General features: G+C 42.6%; 2 protein-coding genes across 6 annotated transcripts in view; both read left to right on the top strand.

Annotated features, from left to right (window-relative positions):
* LOC127914389 (uncharacterized) overlaps window positions 1-14,104 on the top strand; it is a 32,319-nt gene extending 18,215 nt beyond the window's left edge. The window contains exons 13-19 of the mRNA XM_052490189.1: window positions 858-1,010; window positions 3,789-4,006; window positions 4,189-4,372; window positions 4,562-4,720; window positions 5,074-5,405; window positions 9,073-10,788; window positions 12,788-14,104. Coding sequence (XP_052346149.1) covers window positions 858-1,010; window positions 3,789-4,006; window positions 4,189-4,372; window positions 4,562-4,720; window positions 5,074-5,405; window positions 9,073-9,076 — 1,050 coding nt within the window. The 3' untranslated portion in view covers window positions 9,077-10,788; window positions 12,788-14,104. The remainder of the gene's footprint in view (window positions 1-857; window positions 1,011-3,788; window positions 4,007-4,188; window positions 4,373-4,561; window positions 4,721-5,073; window positions 5,406-9,072; window positions 10,789-12,787) is intronic.
* A 534-nt stretch (window positions 14,105-14,638) lies between these two features.
* Window positions 14,639-22,240, top strand: part of LOC118365737 (signal-induced proliferation-associated 1-like protein 2) — a 110,687-nt gene continuing 103,085 nt past the window's right edge. For 3 of the 5 annotated variants that reach the window (XM_052490182.1, XM_052490180.1, XM_052490179.1), the window contains exon 1: window positions 14,641-14,852. The gene's annotated coding sequence lies outside the window, so the exon portion shown is untranslated. Of the gene's footprint in view, window positions 14,853-22,240 lie in introns of all 5 variants that reach the window. The other 2 variants (XM_052490183.1, XM_052490181.1) reach the window with 2 other exon arrangements.

Below are 22,240 nucleotides of genomic sequence, written 5' to 3'. Positions count from 1 at the left end.
TTATTAATATCCTCCTTGCAAGTCCGTTTCCTCAAACCTCCGTAAAAGGAAGGTGGGGTGTTTTTCTTCTTCTAGATACATACACTCCCACTAAACCTCATTTTAGACCTCAACAAGACATGGTCACTGGCCTTGCAGGCAAAGCTAACCACACTCCAATTCTATCATCAGATAACTCAATTAGATTAATACAGCCACAATCTACCAAAATACTGAATAATTATTTGAGTATCATGGCAGACCCTTACTGGACAAATGGATGACCAGGGGTGCATGGACCACCCTATGGAGGAATTAGTGGGGGTCCTGGAGGATCTTGGTCAAGCAGTGGAGAAAAGAGGACATTCCCTCTATCAAAGTCAAGACATCCAAGAACTTATGAGTCAGATAGGAGTTAACTGAACAGTTTTTTTATTTGGATGTGGTCCTCTGTAGCTCAGTTGGTAGAGCATGGTGCTTGCAACACCAGGATAATGGGTTTGTTTCCCAGGAACCCCCGTAAGTGAAATATGCATGCATGACTAAGTCCCTTTGGATAAAAGTGTCTGCTAAATGGCATTTATTATATGATTATTTTCTGTTGCTTTTAACATAAAAAAACACCACAAATTTGCACACTGTGCTTGTAGAGTTTCACAAACTGAACAATAGTAACAGAAACAGACTGATTTTACTAGCATTGACTGGTTGAAGTAGTGTAACCAGTCAATGCTAGTAAAGACAGGCTGTTTCTGCTACTATTGTTGAGTTTGTGAAACTCTACAAGCAAAGAGTCATTCTTTACCTATGGGCTAAAATAAAAATCTGCAATGCCCCCTCTCCTCTTCTCTCCTTTCCTCTCCTCTCCTCTACTATAGCAATCAACACTGAAGCTGCGCATCAACCAGCTCTTGTCCAGGTGTGCAGAGTTCAGCATGGACATTCTGGACACTGAGACAGACATGGCGGTCAGATGTGAGCCCAATAGTTCTGAACTCGAGGGACTGCAGGAGCAACAGGATGAGCTAGAGGTATATACAGTATATGTATGCGTGTTAAAAAGAGGACATTCCCTCTATCAAAGTCCAAGACATCAAAGAACTTAGGAGTCAGGTTGACTGAACAGTTTGTGATTTGGATGTGGTCCTCTGTAGCTCAGTTGTTAGAGCATGGTGCTTGCAATGCCAGGATAGTGGGTTTGATTCCCAGGACCTGTCATCTGATAGGGTACCAGTCAAAAGTTTGGACACACTTATTCATTCAAGGGTTTTTCTTTATTTTTACTATCATGTAGTAACCAAAAAAGTCTTAAACAAATTAAAATAGGTATTACATTTTTGAAGAATCTAAGTAGCCACCCTTTGCCTCGATGACAGCTTTGCACACTCTTGGCATTCTCTCAACCAGCTTCACCTGGAATGATTTTCCAACAGTCTTGAAGGAGTTCCCACATATGCTGAGCAATTGTTGACTGCTTTTCCTTCACTCTGTGGTCCAACTCATCCCAAACCATCACAATTGGTTTGAGGTTGGGTGATTGTGCAGGCCAGGTCATCTGATGCAGCACGCCATCACTCTCCTTCTTGTTAAAATAGCCCTCACACAGCCTGGAGGTGCATTTTAGGTCATTATCCAAATGATAGTCCCACTAAGCGCAAACCAGATGGGATGGTGTATAACAGAATGCTGTGGTAGCCATGCTGGTTAAGTGTGCCTTGAATTCTAAATAAATCACAGACAGTGTCACCAGCAAAGTACCATCACACCACCTCCTCCATGCTTCACCATGGGAACTACACATGCAGAGATCATCCGTTCACCTACTCTGCGTCTCACAAAGACACAGTGGTTGGAACCAAAAATCTCAAATTTGTTTGATATGAATAATTAACGATTATATACTTAACTAATAGTAAGACATGTCTGTTCTATTAATGCTGTCTTTCTGTAAAGGGATGGTTTCCACTAACGTCCTGCCGTTAGTCTGGGAGTATAGTCAAGCAATGGGTTTTGCTTGAGATCGCTTGAGCTGACAATGATTTAAAAACCTAAAGTTCCCAAAGAACACAGTGGCCTCCATCATTCTATTTATTTATTTTTTATGTTTCTTTGTGATAGACAATTGATAGTTATAGTCTTGTCCCATCGAGAGATGAAGGTAGAGAGCCATCCGTCCTCCGAAACACAACCCTGCCAAGCCGCAACCCTGCCAACCCTGCTTCCCGGTCATGGCCGGCTGTGACACAGCCTGGGATCGAACCCAGGTCTGTAGTGACGTCTCAAGCACAGTGCCTTAGACTGCCGCGCCATTCGGGAGGCTGACCTCCATCATTCTAAAATGGAAGAAAATTGAAACCACCAAGACTTCCTGGAGCTGGCCACCCGGCCAAACTGAGCAATCAGGGGAGAAGGTTCTTGGTCAGGGAGGTGACCAAGAACCCGATGGTCACTCTGACAGAGCTTCAAAGTTTCTCTGTGGAGATGGGAGAATCTTCCACGAGGACAACCATCTCTACAGCACTCTACCAATCAGGCCTTTATGGTAGACTGGCCAGACGGAAGCCACTCCTCAGTAAAAGGCACATGACACCCCGCTTGGAGTTTGCCAAAGGCACCTAAAGGACTCAGACCATGAGAAACAAGATTCTCTGGTCTGATGAAAGCAAGATTGAAATCTGAATGGTCTGAATGCCAAGCGTCATGTCTGGAGGAAACCTGACACCATCCCTAAGGTGAAGCATGGTGGTGGCAGCATCATGCTGTGGGGATGTTTTTCAGCAGCAGGGACTGGGAGACTAGTCAGGATCGAGGCAAAGATGAATGGAGCTAACTACAGAGAGATTCTTGATGAAACCCTGCTCCAGAGCACTCAGGACCTTAGAATGGGCAAAGGTTCACCTTCCAACAGGACAACAACCCTAAGCACACAGCCAAGACAGCGTAGGAGTGGCTTCGGGACAGTCTCTGAATGTCCTTGAGTGGCCCAGCCAGAGACCGGACTTGAACCTGATCAAACATCTCTGGAGAGACCTGAAAACAGCTGTGCAGCGACAATCCCTATCCAACCTGACAGAGCTTGAGAGGATCTGCAGAGATACAGGTGTGCCAAGCTTGAGGCATCATACCCAAGAAGACTTAAGGCTGTAATTGCTGCCAAAGGTGCTTCAACAAAGTACTGTGTAAAGGGTATGAATACTTATGTAAATGTTATATTTCAATGTTTTATTTAATACATTTGCAAAAAATGTTTGAATAGGGCTGTAACGTAACAAAATGTGGAAAAAGTCAAGAGGTCTGAATGCACTGTTTAATCCAGTGTCTTCAGAGATATTGTGTATGCATCAGCTTTCTTTAACGCTCCATAGCATTGTATTAAAAAAACTCTAGAATTGTGAGATCTCATCTCAGAGTCATAGACTTTACATTTACATTACATTTAAGTCATTTAGCAGACGCTCTTATCCAGAGCGACTTACAAATTGGTGCATACACCTTATGACATCCAGTGGAACAGCCACTTGCTAATAAAGGATAGTTCTCTCAAACTATCCAGCATAAGCTGTCAATAGTGTAATTTTGGCTATCCAGTCATGATACATGATGAGTTCAATCATACTAGCCATGGTGTCCCTCTGTAGATTGAAAGACCAGGAAAAAATATAGATTTTGTTTTCATAGCAGAATGCAACCCTATGTCCATTATCTATCATAAGATTATGACAGGCGTTATTAGTTATTAGTTCAACTCACCTGCGAGAGTGTAATTGTTCCACATACAGTATAAAACATACAGTATGATCTTCTTTCAGAGGGACTATCAGGTCATAAAAGAGGAGGTGGAGGAGATTGAGGGACTGGCTTCGCAACTACAGGTCCTCCTACCTGAGATGGCAGGGGCTTTGGGGGAGAACGTCCATGCGACCCAGCAAGCTTGGCAGGAGTTGGGCTGGAGCATCACAGAGAACCAATGCAACCTCCAACAATTTCGGCAACTGCAAGATTTTCTTAGGGCCTACCTGGCCATGATGTAAGGGATTACACATACAGTGTGATGTCAAATATTGTTCTTGGTACAATTGGTTCAACTGGAATGTTGCGCCTGTTTTGTCCTGAATAATGTACATGTATATGTTTAGTGCTCATGAATGCTTATTGTAATAACCAATTTACCTACTGAGCCCCCCCCCCTCTCCTCTCCCTCCCATACAGCTCATGGACAGAGGACACACAGACTTGCATTTTCTCAGAGGCTTCAGCCCAGCAGTGGAGATTGGTAGAATCAAGTGTTCCATCTGAGCTTGATCTGAGGATAGAGCAGAAGTTTGACGAGTTTGACAAGCTCGCTGCTGCTGGGCAGAAGCTTATCAAGGAGCGACATCACTTGGCAGATATTGTGAGTTATTTTACAACAGGTGTCACAAACATATTTTGCTCTGTGGACTACAGCCTTTGAAGAGACTGTGATTAATTAAATTATTTTGTACTTTCACTTGTTTTAAAAATGGAACTAGTCTATTAGCACAAACCCCAAATGACCCAACCATTAGAAGAGACTGAAAATATCTGGCAACTGTTTCTACAGATAAAGGAGAGGACTGAGGAACTGCAAAGCATGCTGGGATGGATCCTGGTGTACTGGAGGGCACAGAAAGACCAGCTAGGTCGGGAGAGGTCAGGGGATTCAAGAAGAAGTGATGCCCCTCAGGGAGACGCAACCAGATTTTCACAAGGCCAACCCCAGGTAGGATATCCCTGCTACCCCCTAAATAATGTATTATAATAATAAATAATAAAAGGATATCCCTGCTTTCACATCAATACGATATTTATTCGTTATAACAAATTCTTTCAGAACAATACCACTGTTGTCTGTAAGAATTCGACACATTTAATGCACTGAACTATATCGCTGTGGTGCAGCTACTGTGTACATGTGTATAGAAGACCACGTGCTTTCTGACGATATTCAACCTGCCCAAATCTTGGCAAAATATGCTCCTAAGGATCAAGGCTTATTGCACAAAACCTAAAAAATAATTGTAAAAATACTTGAAATTAGAGTTATTGAACAAAAATCTTTGGTTTTCTTTGCAGAATCTATCCTCTCTGGCAGAACACAAGTCCTCGGAAAGACTGTCCACAAAGCACAGGCTGATGGTGGCGAGCCGGTTTGAAGGACCACAAAAATCCCAACCGGGGATAGGTCACCATGGAGAAAACTTTGCCAAGCTGGTAAACGTCACACCACACGTCCCCTTGGCTGTGGCAGTAAACTCGCCCAGCATTATCCTTGAAGAGCCCTGTGCTACTGTCACCCCACTGGGCAGCAGCATCAACCTCATCCTCAGTTTTGACCAACAGCCACCAGGGGCAGTCTGCAACAGGGGCCAGTGGAGCCAAGGCAGGCAGTGGAACCTGTGCATAGGGTGAGTACAGATCACCACATATTCATATGTACATACCACAAGACAAGTTTTGGACAACAGTCAAATTTGAATTATGTTGCTGTAGATGTCTGTAAGCAGGTAGTTGACCCAATGTGTACGATGATGTTATACTGTCAAGTCTACCTAAAAGGCACAATTTTTTTTAATTTTTTTTATTTCACCTTTATTTAACCAGGTAGGCTAGTTGAGAACAAGTTCTCATTTGCAACTGCGACCTGGCCAAGATAAAGCATAGCAGTGTGAACAGACAACACAGAGTTACACATGGAGTAAACAATTAGCAAGTCAATAACACAGTAGAAAAAAAAATGGGCAGTCTATATACAATGTGTGCAAAAGGCATGAGGAGGTAGGCGAATAATACAATTTTGCAGATTAACACTGGAGTGATAAATGATCAGATGGGCATGTACAGGTAGAGATATTGGTGTGCAAAAGAGCAGAAAAGTAAATAAATAAAAACAGTATAAAAACAGTATGGGAATGAGGTAGGTGAAAAAGGGTGAGCTATTTACCTACAGACTATGTACAGCTGCAGCGATCGGTTAGCTGCTCGGATAGCTGATGTTTGAAGTTGGTGAGGGAGATAAAAGTCTCCAACTTCAGCGATTTTGCAATTCGTTCCAGTCACAGGCAGCAGAGTACTGGAACGAAAGGCGGCCAAATGAGGTGTTGGCTTTAGGGATGATCAGTGAGATACACCTGCTGGAGCGCGTGCTACGGATGGGTGTTGCCATCGTGACCAGTGAACTGAGATAAGGCGGAGCTTTACCTAGCATGGACTTGTAGATGACCTGGAGCCAGTGGGTCTGGCGACGAATATGTAGTGAGGGCCAGCCGACTAGAGCATACAAGTCGCAGTGGTGGGTGGTATAAGGTGCTTTAGTGACAAAACGGATGGCACTGTGATAGACTGCATCCAGTTTGCTGAGTAGAGTGTTGGAAGCCATTTTGTAGATGACATCGTCGAGGATCGGTAGGATAGTCAGTTTTACTAGGGTAAGCTTGGCAGCGTGAGTGAAGGAGGCTTTGTTGCGGAATAGAAAGCCGACTCTGGATTTGATTTTTGATTGGAGATGTTTGATGTGAGTCTGGAAGGAGAGTTTGCAGTCTAGCCAGACACCTAGGTACTTATAGATGTCCACATATTCAAGGTTGGAACCATCCAGGGTGGTGATGCTAGTCGGGCATGCGGGTGCAGGCAGCGATCGGTTGAAAAGCATGCATTTGGTTTTACTCGCGTTTAAGAGCAGTTGGAGGCCACGGAAGGAGTGCTGTATGGCATTGAAGCTCGTTTGGAGGTTTGATAGCACAGTGTCCAATGACGGGCCGAAAGTATATAGAATGGTGTCGTCTGCGTAGAGGTGGATCAGGGAATCGCCCGCAGCAAGAGCAACATCATTGATATATACAGAGAAAAGAGTCGGCCCGAGAATTGAACCCTGTGGCACCCCCATAGAGACTGCCAGAGGACCGGACAGCATGCCCTCTGATTTGACACACTGAACTCTGTCTGCAAAGTAATTGGTGAACCAGGCAAGGCAGTCATCCGAAAAACCGAGGCTGTTGAGTCTGCCGATAAGAATTTGGTGATTGACAGAGTCGAAAGCCTTGGCGAGGTCGATGAAGACGGCTGCACAGTACTGTCTTTTATCGATGGCGGTTATGATATCATTTAGTACCTTGAGTGTGGCTGAGGTGCACCCGTGACCGGCTCGGAAACCAGATTGCACAGCGGAGAAGGTACGGTGGGATTCGAGATGGTCAGTGACCTGTTTGTTGACTTGGCTTTCGAAGACCTTAGATAGGCAGGGCAGGATGGATATAGGTCTATAGCAGTTTGGGTCCAGGGTGTCTCCCCCTTTGAAGAGGGGGATGACTGCGGCAGCTTTCCAATCCTTGGGGATCTCAGACGATATGAAAGAGAGGTTGAACAGGCTGGTAATAGGGGTTGCGACAATGACAATGACAAATACACAACATGGTCAAATGTATGTGGACACCCCTTCAAATTAGTGGATTCGGCTATTTCAGCCACACCTGTTGCTAACGGGTGTATAAAATTGAGCACACCGCTATGCAATGTCCGTAGACAAACATTGGCAGTAGAATAGCTTATACTGAAAAGCTCAGTGAAATTCCATGTGGCACCGTCATAGGATGCCACCTTCCAAACAAGTCAGTTTGAACATTTCTGCCCTGGTCAACTGTAAGTGGAAACGTCTAGAAGCAACAACAGCTCAGCCGCGAAGTGGTTGGCCCCACAAGCTCACAGAACGGACCGACGAGTGCTGAACCGCGGAAAAATCGTCTGTCCTTGGTTGCAACATTCACTATAGAGTTCCAAACTGCCTCTGGAAGCTACGCCAGCGCAAGAACTGTTTGTCGGGAGCTTCATGAAATGGATTTCCATGGCCGAGCAGCTGCAGACACACACTTCACCATCTGGCAGTTCAACAAACAAATCGGGGTTTGGCGGATACCAGGGGAACGCTACCTGCCCCAATGCATAGTGCCAACTGTAACGTTGAGGAGAAATAATGGTCTGGGGCTGTTTTTCCATGGTTCAGCCAAGGCCCCTTAGGTACAGGGAAGGGAAATATTAACCCTACAGCATACAGTGACACTCTAGACCAGGAGTGGGCAATTCCAGTCCTCGGGGGCCTGATTGGTGTCACAGTTTTGCCCCAGCTAACCCACTTGACTCCAATAATCACCTAATCATGATCTTCAGTTTAGAATGCAATTTGATTAATCAGCTGTGTTTGCTAGGGATGTAGAAAAAGTGTGACACCAATCAGGCCCCAGAGGATTGAAGTTGCACAAAATGAGGTCCATACAGAAATGGTTTGTCGAGATCGGTGTGGAAGAACTTGACTGGTCTGCAGAGAGCCCTGAACTCAACCCCATCGAACACCTTTAGGATGAATTGAAATGCCAACTGCGAGCCTCACTAATGTTCTTATTGCTGAATGGAAGCAAGTCCCCACAGCAATGTTCCAACATCTAGTGAAAAGCCTTCCCAGAAGAGTGGAGGCTATTATAGCAGCAAAAGTGGGGACCAACTCCATATTAATGCCCATGATCGACGAGCAGGTGTCCACATACTTTTGGCCACGTAGTGTATTTTAACACAAAACATCTAGTAGAACCTCAAGACTTTCAGGCACATTTCTATTGTGTTTATCTTAAAAAGCTTTAGACTGGGATAGAGAGAGCTGATCCTAATGGCCTAGAGCAGCCATTAGTAAAGGAATGTGCTGTAAGATTTCTGTAAGGTCCCCCATTCCAGAAGTGGTGTTTCATCAACTTGGCTCACACTCAGTGGATTAGTCATGGTCAAGCTATTGCCACTGCAGCTGGGTATGAGACCACCTCATCTCCATGTGATTTTGTTTTGCAGAATGTGTGATCCCACTTTGAAGGCTTGCAGCTGAAGTAATGTCTTAAAATAACATACAGTATTTTCCTACAGAATCAACTACATATTTCATAAAGTTTGCATGAGTATCAAATTGGTTCTTCGTAAATTAATCTAAGATGTCTTTGATCATGGTTGCATAAGCATTTAACTTCAAGGATAATGAAAGTCTCATTTTGCAGAGTTTTGTATTTTAATACATCCAATTATCTTAATCTTTTTCAGGTGAGCACCTATCTGCAAGTCACAGATGGAAGTCCTGTTTTTGAAGAGGTGGCATCGCCTCATATCACAGACACGAGCCGCGTGTCAACCACCGTTTCCACAAGCTCAACCAACGCCACTTTCACACCCCAAGTCAGGACTGTCTTGCTCCCCACCTTACCCAGAACCAGTACCACCTCTACCTTAAACCTGAAGGGACCGATGAAGAGGAGGAAGAAAATTACACACAGGCACACTGTGACTGGCATTATCGGAATGCCCAAGACGGAGGGGGTTACTACCGTGCCCATCGGCGCCACACACAGAGCCTACACCTGGCCACTGGAGGATAAGAAGGAATGCCATGCCAAACAAGGGAGTCCAGTTAATACAGAACTCCAACTGTATATCAAAAATAATTCTGTGGTGAGTGTCATAGATGGAAACTCTTCAGACACGTCAAGCATTCCTACCGTTCCTACCATCCAGGGGCATTTCTTGCATGGGCCCAATGAGATGACCATTAGGCAAGACAAGAGCCACTATGGCGTTATCCCTCTTGGGTCGATGTTGAGCTTTGACCTACCCAAGGATTGGGGGAAAATCTCACAGATAGGTGCAAAAGACCTCACAACAGAGAAAGTGCCTTCTGAAGCCAATGGGGACCATGCCAGTCCACCTTTGAATCTGTATATCTCAAACACACTCGGTCAGACTCACGTATCGTCCAAAGTAATTGGACAGACTTTCGCCCTCAGTCCAGAGAAGGAAAGGCATCTTGAAGCTGATGGGGAACATGACAGTCCGAATGGTTCACCTTCGATTCTATGTAGACCGCCAGGATCAAATACACTCAGTCTAACTCAGAAAGTGATTGGGCAGAATTTCACCCTCAGTCCAGGGGAGGAAAGTATCTGCAAAACAGGGGACTTTGCTGGTCAAAATGGTTCACCTTTGAATCTACACAAATTGGCAGACTCAAAAACACTCAGTCAGACTCACAAAGTGATTGGACATACTTTCACCCTCAGTCCGAAAGAGGAAAGGAGCTGCGAAACAGCAAGGCAGGACTCACAGAAGGTGAGCGCAGAGTCTGTTTCTCTTTTGGTTCAGTGTATCTCGCTTCCTGAGAAAGATGACGTCTATCACGACCTAAGATGCGCCACAAGGAGTCCTGCCCTTGCTGCTGGACATGAGAACATTTTCTCCAGCACTGTTGGTATCCACGATGAGGATAGGGTTGAGATTTCTATTCCAGTGGCCATTTTGGACTCTAACAAGCAACGCACTGAACCAAACTGCAGCAGCTCGATGCATGACCACACCCGCACTGAACCGTCACAGAACCACAAGCACAACTGTTTAAGTGTTCACACTAAGATTCAAGACCTCAATAATCACATATACTTCCCTTCTGCAAAGAGACAATTCACTTTCCAAAGTGCACTTCGAGTTGTAGAGATCAAGGTCTTGTCTACTGTGTCTGAAGACTCCACATGGATGGGTGTGCGCAGGTCTGGACGAGTCATTGTGTGCTCTGAGGACAACTGTTGCGTGTGCTCCGACAGCTCCGCACCAATGATGGTATTGGAAAAAGAAACTTCACCCAAAAGAGAACCAGATCATATTCATCCTGATCATTGGCAGTTTGAGGAGGAGGAAGAGGAGCTGGAGGATATTTGGAATGGCACAGACCGGGAAAGAGCACCTTGAATTACTGTGGTCCAAAAATACGAGGTATTTAGAACAACAAAAGTGTCCATCTTATATTTGTATATATCTGCACTCATAACACACACATGCACACACAATGCATCTGCAATAGTGTAATATACATTCTTGCATTAATATTTCTACACACAAACCAGCTGAGTTCATACTGCAAAGTGTAGCCTAAGTAAATACAGTGGGGCAAAAAAGTATTTAGTCAGCCACCAATTGTGCAAGTTCTCCCACTTAAAAAGATGTGAGGCCTGTAATTTTCATCATAGGTACACTTTAACTATGACAGACAAAATGAGAAGAAAAAAATCCAGAAAATCCCATTGTAGGATTTTTTATGAATTTATTTGCAAATTATGGTGTAAAATAAGTATTTGCTCAATAACAAAAGTTTATCTCAATACTTTGTTATATACCCTTTGTTGGCAATGACAGAGGTCAAACGTCTTCACAAGGTTTTCACACACTGTTGCTGGTATTTTGGCCCATTCCTCCATGCAGATCTTCTCTAGAGCAGTGATGTTTTGGGGCTGTTGCTGGGCAACACAGACTTTCAACTCCCTCCAAAGATTTTCTATGAGGTTGAGATCTGGAGACTGGCTAAGCCACTCCAGCACCTTGAAATGCTTCTTACGAAGCCACTCCTTCGTTGCCCAGGCTGTGTGTTTGGAATCATTGTCATGCTGAAAGACCCAGCCACGTTTCATCTTCAATGCCCTTGCTGATGGAAGGAGGTTTTCACTCAAAATCTCACGATACATGGCCCCATTCATTATTTCCTTTACACGGATCAGTCGTCCTGGTCCCTTTGCAGAAAAACAGCCCCAAAGCATGATGTTTCCACCCCCATGCTTCATAGTAGGTATGGTGTTCTTTGGATGCAACTCAGCATTCTTTGTCCTCCAAACACGACGAGTTGAGTTTTTACCAAAAAGTTATATTTTGGTTTCATCTGACCATATGACATTCTCCCAATCTTCTTCTGGATCATCCAAATGCTCTCAAGCAAACTTCAGACGGGCCTGGACATGTACTGGCTTAAGCAGCGGGACACGTCTGGCACTGCAGGATTTGAGTCCCTGGCGACGTAGTGTGTTACTGATGGTAGGCTTTGTTACTTTGGTCCCAGCTCTCTGCAGGTCATTCACAATGGCCCCCCGTGTGGTTCTGGGATTTTTGCTCACCGTTCTTGTGATAATTTTGACCCCACAGGGTGAGATCTTGCGTGGAGCCCCAGATCGAGGGAGATTATCAGTGGTCTTGTATGTCTTCCATTTCCTAATAATTGCTCCCACAGTTGATTTCTTCAAACCAAGTTGCTTACCTATTGCAGATTCCGTCTTCCCAGCCTGGTGCAGGTCTACAATTTTGTTTTTGTTGTCCTTTGACAGCTCTTTGGTCTTGGCCAAAGTGGAGTTTGGAGTGTGACTGTTTGAGGTTGTGGACATGTGTCTTTTATACTGATAACACGTTCAAACAGGTGCCATTAATACAGGTAACGAGTGGAGGACAGAGGAGCCTCTTAAATAAGAAGTTACAGGTCTGTGAGAGCCAGAAATCTTGCTTGTTTGTAAGTGACCAAATACTTATTTTCCACCCTAATTTGCAAATCAATTAATTAAAAATCCTACAACGTGATTTTCAGATTTTTTTTCTTCTAATTTTGTCCGTCAAAGTTGAAGTGTACCTATGATGAAATTTACAAGCCTCTCATATTTTTAAGTGGGAGAACTTGCACAATTGGTTGCTGACTAAATACTTTTTTGTCCCACTGTAAGTAACATTGATTTAAATTTCAGACTTTTACATTTCAATTCTAAATCAAGTTCTATATGGACACCGCATTAGGAAAAGCTTGAAGTGTATGCATGTCTGTTTTAACACAGATAACACCTTTTGATACAGCCTGAACATTCTGAGTGAACAATTGTCTGAAAGAGATTGAACTGGTTTTGCCTTGAACAACTCAATTTTAGTCTTCAATGTATTCTCATGTTCCTTCTTCTCCCACCAGGTGGTGACCATGCCACACTGAAGCACAGACCAGTGACCAACCAGCCAGAGATTAAAGTGTCCCTAAACGTATAGCGTCTCAGAGTAGGAGTGCTGATCTAGGATTAGTTTGCTTTTTTTTTTAGATCATGAATAAGATTATATGACAGATCCTAGATCAGCACTCCTACTCTGAGATGCTTTGTGGGATTCGGACCCAGATCTATGATCAGTTTATTCTCCCCCTTTTCCAATCTTGACTCCAAATGGACTTTTACTTCACATTGTCTCAGTGACATTAGAGGACTATCGTGTGCAAGCAGCAGTGGTGGAAAAAGTACTCAATTGTCATACCTTAATAGAAAATGACTCAAGTCAAAGTCACACAGTACACTATTACTTGAGTAAAAGTCCAAAGGTATTTGGTTTTAAATTAGTACAGATATCCCCCCCAAAATACTTAAGTACTTTACACTTTACAGTCTGCAAGAATCTCACTACAGGAGACTGAAAACATCCATACAAGACCAAAGTAGTCATGCATGTACTGTTCTTTAATAAGGGAAATTAGACAGAATTCCCCATATTAAACTCTTACCTGTGATTTTGACTTGGTATCCTCAACCCTTTTTTTAACCCTTATTTTACCAGGTAAGTTGGACACATTCTCATTTACAGCAATGACCTGGGGAATAGTTACATGGGAGAGGAGGGGGTGATGAATGAGCCAATTGGAAGCTGGGGATGATTAGGTGGCCATGATGGTATGAGGGCCAGATTGGGAATTTAGCCAAGACATCGGGGGTTAACACCCCTAATCTTTATAAGTGCCATGGGATCTTTAGAGACCACAGAGAGTCAGGACATCCCATACCAAACGTCCCATACCAAAGATGGATTTCCACTCAATAATTGATGGATGTCAATGGACAATGGAGGGCCGAAGCATTACAATCTTTGTGACTCTTTCCATTGGTTACTGGCTGTTACCATGAATTGACTGCCTGATACAACATAAAACAATACACATTACTATATTGAAGCAATCAGACACTTGATGCAGGGTCACAAGTAGTGCAATACACTGAACTGAATAGACTTACCCCATTGAATACCATACAAGACGATCAAAATGTATTTGCTCCTTCTCTTTAATGCCACTTGGTGTCTGATTTCTTTCAACTGTGTATGAATTGCATGCAGGGCACATAAAGAAAGAACTGCCATTGATACCTATTTTAATCTGCTGTACAGTAGACTATCATTTATAATTGTAATCACTTTTGTAAAGAAAAAATAAATAAATCAAAGATAATTTGCAGTCTCTGTTCATATTGAATTGAAGTGGTTTGTCCGTTTATTAGTTGTAATAGAGAAACCTATTTCAGGTTATCATGAAGAAGTTCAACCTCTCATACTCGTTCAATGAATTTGAAGTATATCTAGGAAGATTGCCTTTTACGAGTAGACATTTTAGATGGTCAGGCTCAGATATATTCACTTTATTATTGTTACAAAAAGCAAGGCAACTTGTAGTCCAATTCGTGGCTGTGCAAACTTCCAGTTGGGGCCAGTAATAGACCATTTAAGAGATTTCATTTAGATAGGCTACTTTATGTGGACACAATGTGGACCAATGTGAATTCATTGTCGAGCAGTACAGGAAAGATAATGTGTCACTACTATTACTTATGCTCATGTTTTCATTACTGTATTATGTATGATTTTACTCATTCTTTCTGCATTAGTTGTGTCTATGTTTCAGCAATTACAAGTGATGATTGACATCTCAGAGAACAAACGGGCAATAACGTCAAGGTAGGCCAGCCTATCCCTAAACAAATGACCGCATGGGATAGGCGGGACTTCTGCCGATGCTGCCAGCGCGACTCAACAGAAACTAGTTGTATAGACAGACACAGCTAGGCCTATTGATACAGATCATGAATTGTAGGGACGGGGCTTTGTCTAGTTGCAATTGCAAAAAGTCTTTGGTAAACACAGTTTATTCTTCAACTAGGATGTTAAGCCTTCAAGTTCATCGTTTTGGATAAAATGGTATTGGAGTTATCTAGATCTCGTCTGAGGTAAGATCTTTTTTGTTGTTTAAGTAATTCGATTAAAGTAGCCACATTTATAAGAATTACACTTTGGCATGAATTGGTATTGTTCAAATGGTATAACCGAATGCAACTTTAAAAGTCGGCCTGACCATCTAAATCTGGTGTATAATGGTAAAAACAACAACGAGATCTGAAAAGGATTCTATTGTGCTGTGAGTTCGCCCTCAAACAGCGGGCTCTCTAGCCTAAATTACATTAACTTTTCATTAGAAGCAAAACACCGTTCATAAATTGTAAACTGGACAGATATTTTGAATCCAGAATTGATACGATACGGCTTCTTGATATTGTACAAATAACAGCGCTAGTTCAACTTCTTTCCTTTGAGTTAAATGTTGATTGTTTGCAAAACTCACTGCATGTTATGTTGGGATTCAAAGGGAAGAGGTAAAAACGACTGTGGTGTGAAGTGGGTATACGAACATTTAGCCAAAATTATACTAACTTTTTTGTGAAGAATTCTATGAGAAACAATGACATGCACACCTAAAATGATACATCCTATGTTGGTCTTTAAGTCAGGACAAGCTAAAGGCGTCCGCATACTTCCCGTCTGGAACAGTTCCTGCATGTATTATGACGACATTTTGTGACGTTTTCGGTCTTCGGTAAGGTTTTTTCCGGTTGTTCATGCACAGATTTTTTTCTCGAGGCAAGCCGAACTCGGTTGAGGAAGATTGGGGATTGGTCAACAGTAGGGGTTGTTCAATTAAGTGTTTGTAATTCAAGGAGAGACTAATTGTTTTTTATGCAAAAAAATGTACTTGAGAAAAACTGCACAAAACATAGATGTAAAATTGCCCAACTATGATCTCCTTGACAGAAAAGTGAAAAAATGACAGATTTCTTCAGTTATTTTAGATTAATTCAGACTATTTTGAGGAAGTGTATCTGGCTATGGCGTCTCAAGATGGACAAACAGTACTATTGTCTATTTTTTTCTAGTTTTTCTAGCGAAGCACCCTATTTTGGGACCCCTAGCAGAAGCATGCAGTAGGCTTAAAGGCCCGCATGCTTCCAGTGGAGAAATATTCGGAAACAGTTAGTGTATATATTATGACAACATTTATTATTTTTGCATTTGTGAAAGTATTTTGTTGGGATAGGAAAGTAAAGCGGTTTGTTTTTCTAGAATCATATTGCAATTGAGAATCAGTTTCTGTTTGGATGGAGCATTTGGCTGTTTTGGCAGCCAGAGCCAGTCTACCTCTGAAAATAACACAAGGTCCTTTGACCTTTTAGGAGTAACGGCAATGTTAGGCAATGTTAGGCTCCTTAAGAGTACATCTTGGGCCTACTATTGAAACAGATAAATAAGTCTGTCAACAGAGTCAGAAATTCACAGGTTTCATGTTGGTTTTCTCTCAGGTTTACGCTCTCACACCTTTTTAAATAGGATATTTAGTTTTGTTGTTTTTCTAAGTCCACAACAATGCATAAACCACATCAGGAGACAACTTTTGAGACCTGGGTAAAAATGTACGACATTTTTATTTTTGAGTGTAGTTTCCCTTTAATTCAAAGGCTCAGGTACCTAAACACTGTGGTTAGTGGTGTTTCTGTTGCACAGGAGATGGAGTTTGCAAAACAAATGGCCACTGGATTAATAATAATAATCATGATATTATTTTGCAAGGTAGGCATAGGCTACTTTGGAGCTAGTTAACATTTAACTGAGAAGGTTTTTGGGAAAGCCTTTCCATCTACCTGAGGACGGATAGGCATGAGGACAGATAGGCAGCTATGTCCCAAGACCTATTATTTGACCATGCTGGTCATTTATCAACATTTGAACATATTGGCTATGTTCTGTTATAATCTCCACCCAGCACAGCCAGAAGAGGGCTGGCCACCCTCATAGCCTGGTTCCTCTCTAGGTTTCTTCATAGGTTTTGGCCTTTCTAGGGAGCTTTTCCTAGCCAACGTGCTTCAACACCTGCATTGCTTGCTGTTTGGGGTTTTAGGCTGGAGCACAGATATCAGCTGATGTACGAAGAGCTATATAAAGACATTTGATTTGATAGGCCCATCATTAGCATTGCTATATTTTTCCTGTTCCTTAATTGTTTGAAACCTGGACATTTTATTTCATATTATGAGGCATTTCTTACCTAGCTTCAAAGTAGCCTATAGCCAAAATTCCACCATAGACATGTGGAGGCAATTTATTTTATAAAGCCTTCCTCATAAGTATTATCCTGTTCAATTAGTTTTCTTTCCACTTTCTTTTATTGTCAAGCAACCAAAGGCATTATCCTAGTCATATTGGCAACCCATGATGGTTGTTGCATCTTTGGATCACTTTCTACATTTCAAATAGATATTTCCATCTCTGATGGTATGCATCCTGGGCATTAAGAAGTGATTATATGCAATGACCATTGAAGATAAATGGTTATACGCCATATACTTGCGTATACCCTCCACTACACCACTGAGTATGCTTTCTCAAATTGGCTAAGTTTGCTCTACAAGACATTTTGTATAGTTTCAAATTAAACTATCCTAAGTATGTAGGCTGTTGCTAAAAAATGTGTTTTGATAGCGTAGTGATGATGCTGGTATTATTATGCTATCAAAATAAGTCTCATACACACAAGCATATATTTGGACAATTTGTCAACTAAACTAGTTGGTACCTGTGTAAGGGTTTGGTTTATATTGAAGCTACGTCTGTTTCTTCTACCTAGTGTGGCAGTGTTAACCTTGACCGTCCAGCTGTTGTCTTCATCAGCCTACAACGCGGTACTTTTGATTTCAGACTTTTGGAGAAACGCCTGCTAAGTACATCTTCTTATAGATCGCTGATGCTTTGCGTGTTTGAGATGTCAAACACCATGACTTGTGAAGTGGTTTATCGGCCATGAGAACTAATCTGACAGAAAAGCTCAACTTTGAAAAAAGGAGTCGTTTTCTCCAGAATAGACCTTGGTAGTTCAAGAGGCAGCCAAGAATACATTAGCCTCGATTAGCTTTTTCCTAAATATGAAGTCCCCAAAACACACGAGAATCCCTAAAAAATGGCTATGGAAACAAAGTCCTTTGGCTCCCAAAATACTTCCACTCACCAACATGCCTAAAATGCTCAAAACTGGCAACCAATTCTAGCTTGCATACCCTCCTCATATGGCTAAAATCAATAGCATTTGTATTGCCAAGCGCCTGAGAGGACAAGCTTATGGGTGATTTGTTTGGCCAGATTAGCTCCTTTTATCTGAATTTGCAAAAGTACCTGTCAGCACTCAAGCCTGCTCAATGGGGCTCCAACTTTCTTTACTGGAGGCAGCTAATTAAAAGGCACAGCTTTTGTTTTCTAATCCTGTTCCTGGAATGCTGGACAGCTGAGACAAGCCAAGCCCGTTTATAGATGCAGCCCACACTCCAGAGCAGTGTATTCAGGGTATTTTCTGTCTGCATTAAGGTCCCCTTGAGCAGGCCAAGGAAAGTCGTCCCTCAGCAAGGTGTTCACTGTAGATGAAAGTAATCCTTCTCTGCGTTGCCTTTTCCTCCTTTCCACTCTTGATATTTGGAAACTCAGTACTCCTTACTGTAGGGCATTGGGGGTATAATGTTATCTGGATCTGTTGTTTGCGGGTCAGGTTTCTCTACTCATCTCCATATTCCCCACCTCCTTGTACTCTGCTTCTTTGGTTCCCCCGGGGAGGTTAAATAATTGGAGTGTGAGCTCATCGCCAGTATCCTACTTGGCAGGGAAGATCATGTGCATGGTTTGCATGATTATAGATAATGAAGTGAGAGAATCAATCCTGATGTGTTTCGTGTTCCTCCAAACAAGGTCAAGAGAGGAAGGACTCTGTGCCATATTGCTGTAGACTAAACAAGTTATCCTCTTGTCCTTCACTTGACCTTTTTCTTGCCCTGCCCAGTAGTGTACTGCACATATTTCAATTCCTAACCAGGTGTCTGCAACTTTGTGCCGCACACTTTTTTTCTCTGTACACACATCCTGTGTGGTGCAGAACAGGAAAATGGCCACTGGCGATAGTCTGCACATCGAATCATCCACATGTGTAACCTGACCGCAGGCCAGCTTGTAGGCCTATTTCAACGTGCCTGACGAGAAAGGCTGCATGATAGTGTTACAGACAAGGGGTTTTAGGACTGGGTAAACACATTTTTAAAGGGCCTTCATCAACTCTTGTGATCCGGTATCTGGTAACAAGGGAATGCACGGACGCAGACTGGGATTAGCTAGCCGGGGCCATCTGTGAGATGGACAGCGGTAGCCAGGCCTTTTCTTGGTGTCCCTGCATGGAGTCCGGAAGTCTCTGCTGGACTCCCCGTTGACCTCCCTTCATCTGGGCCACCCTGTGGTCTTCAATGATTTGATTTCACCGTGAAGCTGGAGGGAGGAGCTGCCTCCACAATCACCTCCCTTCATTCCCAATTCTCCATACCACAGGTGAAAGGAGTCTGTGGCCAGGCAGGCGCCACTCCTCCGTAAACCCCATAGAGAGTTTAGTTGCAGGTCGATGGAAATTAAAACGGATCCTTCCCCATGATAGCAGCAGAGAGCCCTGAAGAGGCAATGCCAGCTCGGGGAAAGGCCTCTGACTTCCGCTCTACTGATCGCGGTGACATTCAAACGTGAATCACCTGGTCTTAGCAGCCTACTTTTCCAGCCAGCCCAGCTAGTCAGTCACGGGGGGCCATAGCCCTTGCAGGTTGAAAAATGGGATTAACAGGTTTACCAGTGTGGACGGCTTTATTCAATCGACTCGTTTGTGTGTTTAATCTATTATTAGCTGTAATTACTGGGCCTGCGCAGTGTTTGGGCTGGCGCCATAAACTGGTCAGGTGATTGACTTAGGTCACGGACCACAGTCAAGGTTTAAGGTCAATTAAGTGGATCAAAATCAAATCAAATTTTATTTGTCACATACACATGGTTAGCAGATGTTAATGCGAGTGTAGCGAAATGCTTGTGCTTCTAGTTCCGACAATGCAGTGATAACCAACAAGTAATCTAACTAACAATTCCAAAACTACTGTCTTATACACAGTGTAAGGGGATAAAGAATATGTACATAAGGATATATATAGACTTAAGCGTAAGGAGTTAAACCAATGAAATATTTAAATACTGAAGCAACCTTTGTGATTAACTTTCTAGATGGGACAACTCTACATTTTAGAGTTTCTTCTCGGTGGATCCTTGGAAAAATATGAATGGCTTGAATCAAACACTACTGCTATTCTCATACACTCCTGTAAGGAAATGGGATTAACAGCAGGCTAAGGATACCGTTTAGCCTGCTCGTGTGTTGTAACCGCATTCCCAGTCTCTGTAACATTTTGGAACCTCTACGCTATCATCTGAAATTCTCTCTATCCAGCACCACATACTCTCAAGGGAGTGGATCAAGCTGCTGGCAAGGCCTTTTCCAAACATGCAGCCATCTGCCTCGACACCTGACACCATAGCCCACACTGAGATCCAATTCGACTTCTCCTCAGAGACGCGTTTGTTCCTATTAAAGACGGTTTAAAAACTGACGACAAAGCATCACCACTATCTACCACACCAATAGAATAGATCGCCGATCTCCATTCATAGGAGTCACATCCACACGTTCTTTTTATTTTCACCCAGAAAATAATCTGTTGAAACCGTGTTTAATATTTGAAAATGACTGTGGACCAATGAAGTGTGTCTGAATGCTTGTGTGCTTTAGCTGGGGCGGTGTTGAATCAACCTCCCGGTTTGGATGCGTTTCAAATTAGATATGACAAATGGATGCTGTATGCAATCTTGCTGACAAGTATAATTGAGGACTTTTGGCCTTTTGTACGTGTATTTGTTTCATTGGTTTGCGCAAAATTGTATTTTTGACTGCTGAGAGTTTATTTTCGCAACATTTTAATTTGGCTGAATTTATGGTTATTGAATCTTTGAGTTAGTCGTAATAGTAGGCCAGGGCTGATACAGTTGCTAAGTGCACACTTTGTTTCCAGAGTTCTCAGTGAAAGTAACTTTAAGATCTTAGACATTTTGACCTTTACATCAAACTACTAACAAAGACAAGTGCAACGTTGCTTAAAACAAACTGTGTTTAAAGTAGACGGCCACCTTTAATTTCCCCAAGGTCGAAGCTGTTTTCAGGATGTCAGCAATTGCCTCCGGGTGAAAATTTGATTAATTTCACCTCTTAATAACCTCTAATTGATCCTTGGTTGGTGTCCATCTGGGAAATGCAAAACAACCAATCGAGCTTGATAGGTCTATGAAAAGAAAGAATGAGAAGCCTTCATGCTATTGTAGAAACACCTGTCAAAAGGTTGGTAAAAGCAACAACCGCTGTTGTCATTGAGGTGTATGCAATCAAAAGACAGACGGGTTTATTTAGAGTTTTGTGACACTTGGAGGCCTTCATAACTATTGAGTAGTGACGAGCTACAAAGCAGTAGTGTGGGTGTCTACATCGACAATCATCTGGGGCTTGTCTTAACTGGTCATATCATATTTGGTCAACGTCTCGTTTAAGTTTTCTATTGGATCTTGGCAGCTGTGCTGACAAGTTTCTTGTGTTTTTTTTCTTCTCTTCAACACTAATGCATTTGAGGGTTGAGCAAGGCTTTTTTTCAGATGACAGTTTGACAATGGTTCTGCAATTATTAGTGAATGACAAGCGACTTTGTTGTTGTATTAATGCATACATTAGCCCTTTGGGGACATTACTCTCTATTTCTATGCTTTGCATCATTTGTTTGCTCGATTTACTAATCGTAGTTTATTATATTTGGTCCCTCAGAGCTATCAACTCCAAATGGGAGTCCCACAGTTTGTGTTATTTCAGCAACGACCGGGGAACCATTTACTATTTCCATTCTTCATTGCCAGAGGAGATCACTTTCGAGCCATTTGTCTAAGAATTAATGAGGATGTAGACTAAATGTCCTCGACAGCAGAGTACAAATGATGTTGTTTGTGGCCTACACTTCCCGCCATATTACACTGATGTGATATCCCATGGCATTTCTATTTTTCTTTGTGGGTTCGTTTGTGTGGGTGGATGATGAGCCCGATATGCTTGATTTAATTTATGTAATCCTCCTTAACCTTTTTCTTGTGCTGTAAAGGAAGATTAGTTTGCTCTGACTGCTTTCATAACAAATCTGTCGTCTTCGAGTATTGTTATTCTTCGTCGTTTAGTGGATGGTGATAAATAATAGTACAACAATGTCCTTTTTTTTCCGGGGATACACTATCATTAGAATTATTATTGGGATAATGACAGAATGACACTGGGTGGGTTATGACATTGTTAGACCCATTTGTAGACCGCACCCAATTGTAATCATGGGGTGATTTTGGGGGGTTACAGTGCCTC

The sequence above is a fragment of the Oncorhynchus keta genome, chromosome 32, assembly GCF_023373465.1.
Source record: "Oncorhynchus keta strain PuntledgeMale-10-30-2019 chromosome 32, Oket_V2, whole genome shotgun sequence".
Classification (NCBI taxonomy): Eukaryota; Metazoa; Chordata; class Actinopteri; order Salmoniformes; family Salmonidae; genus Oncorhynchus; species Oncorhynchus keta.
This window is presented reverse-complemented; position numbering and strand designations above follow the sequence as displayed.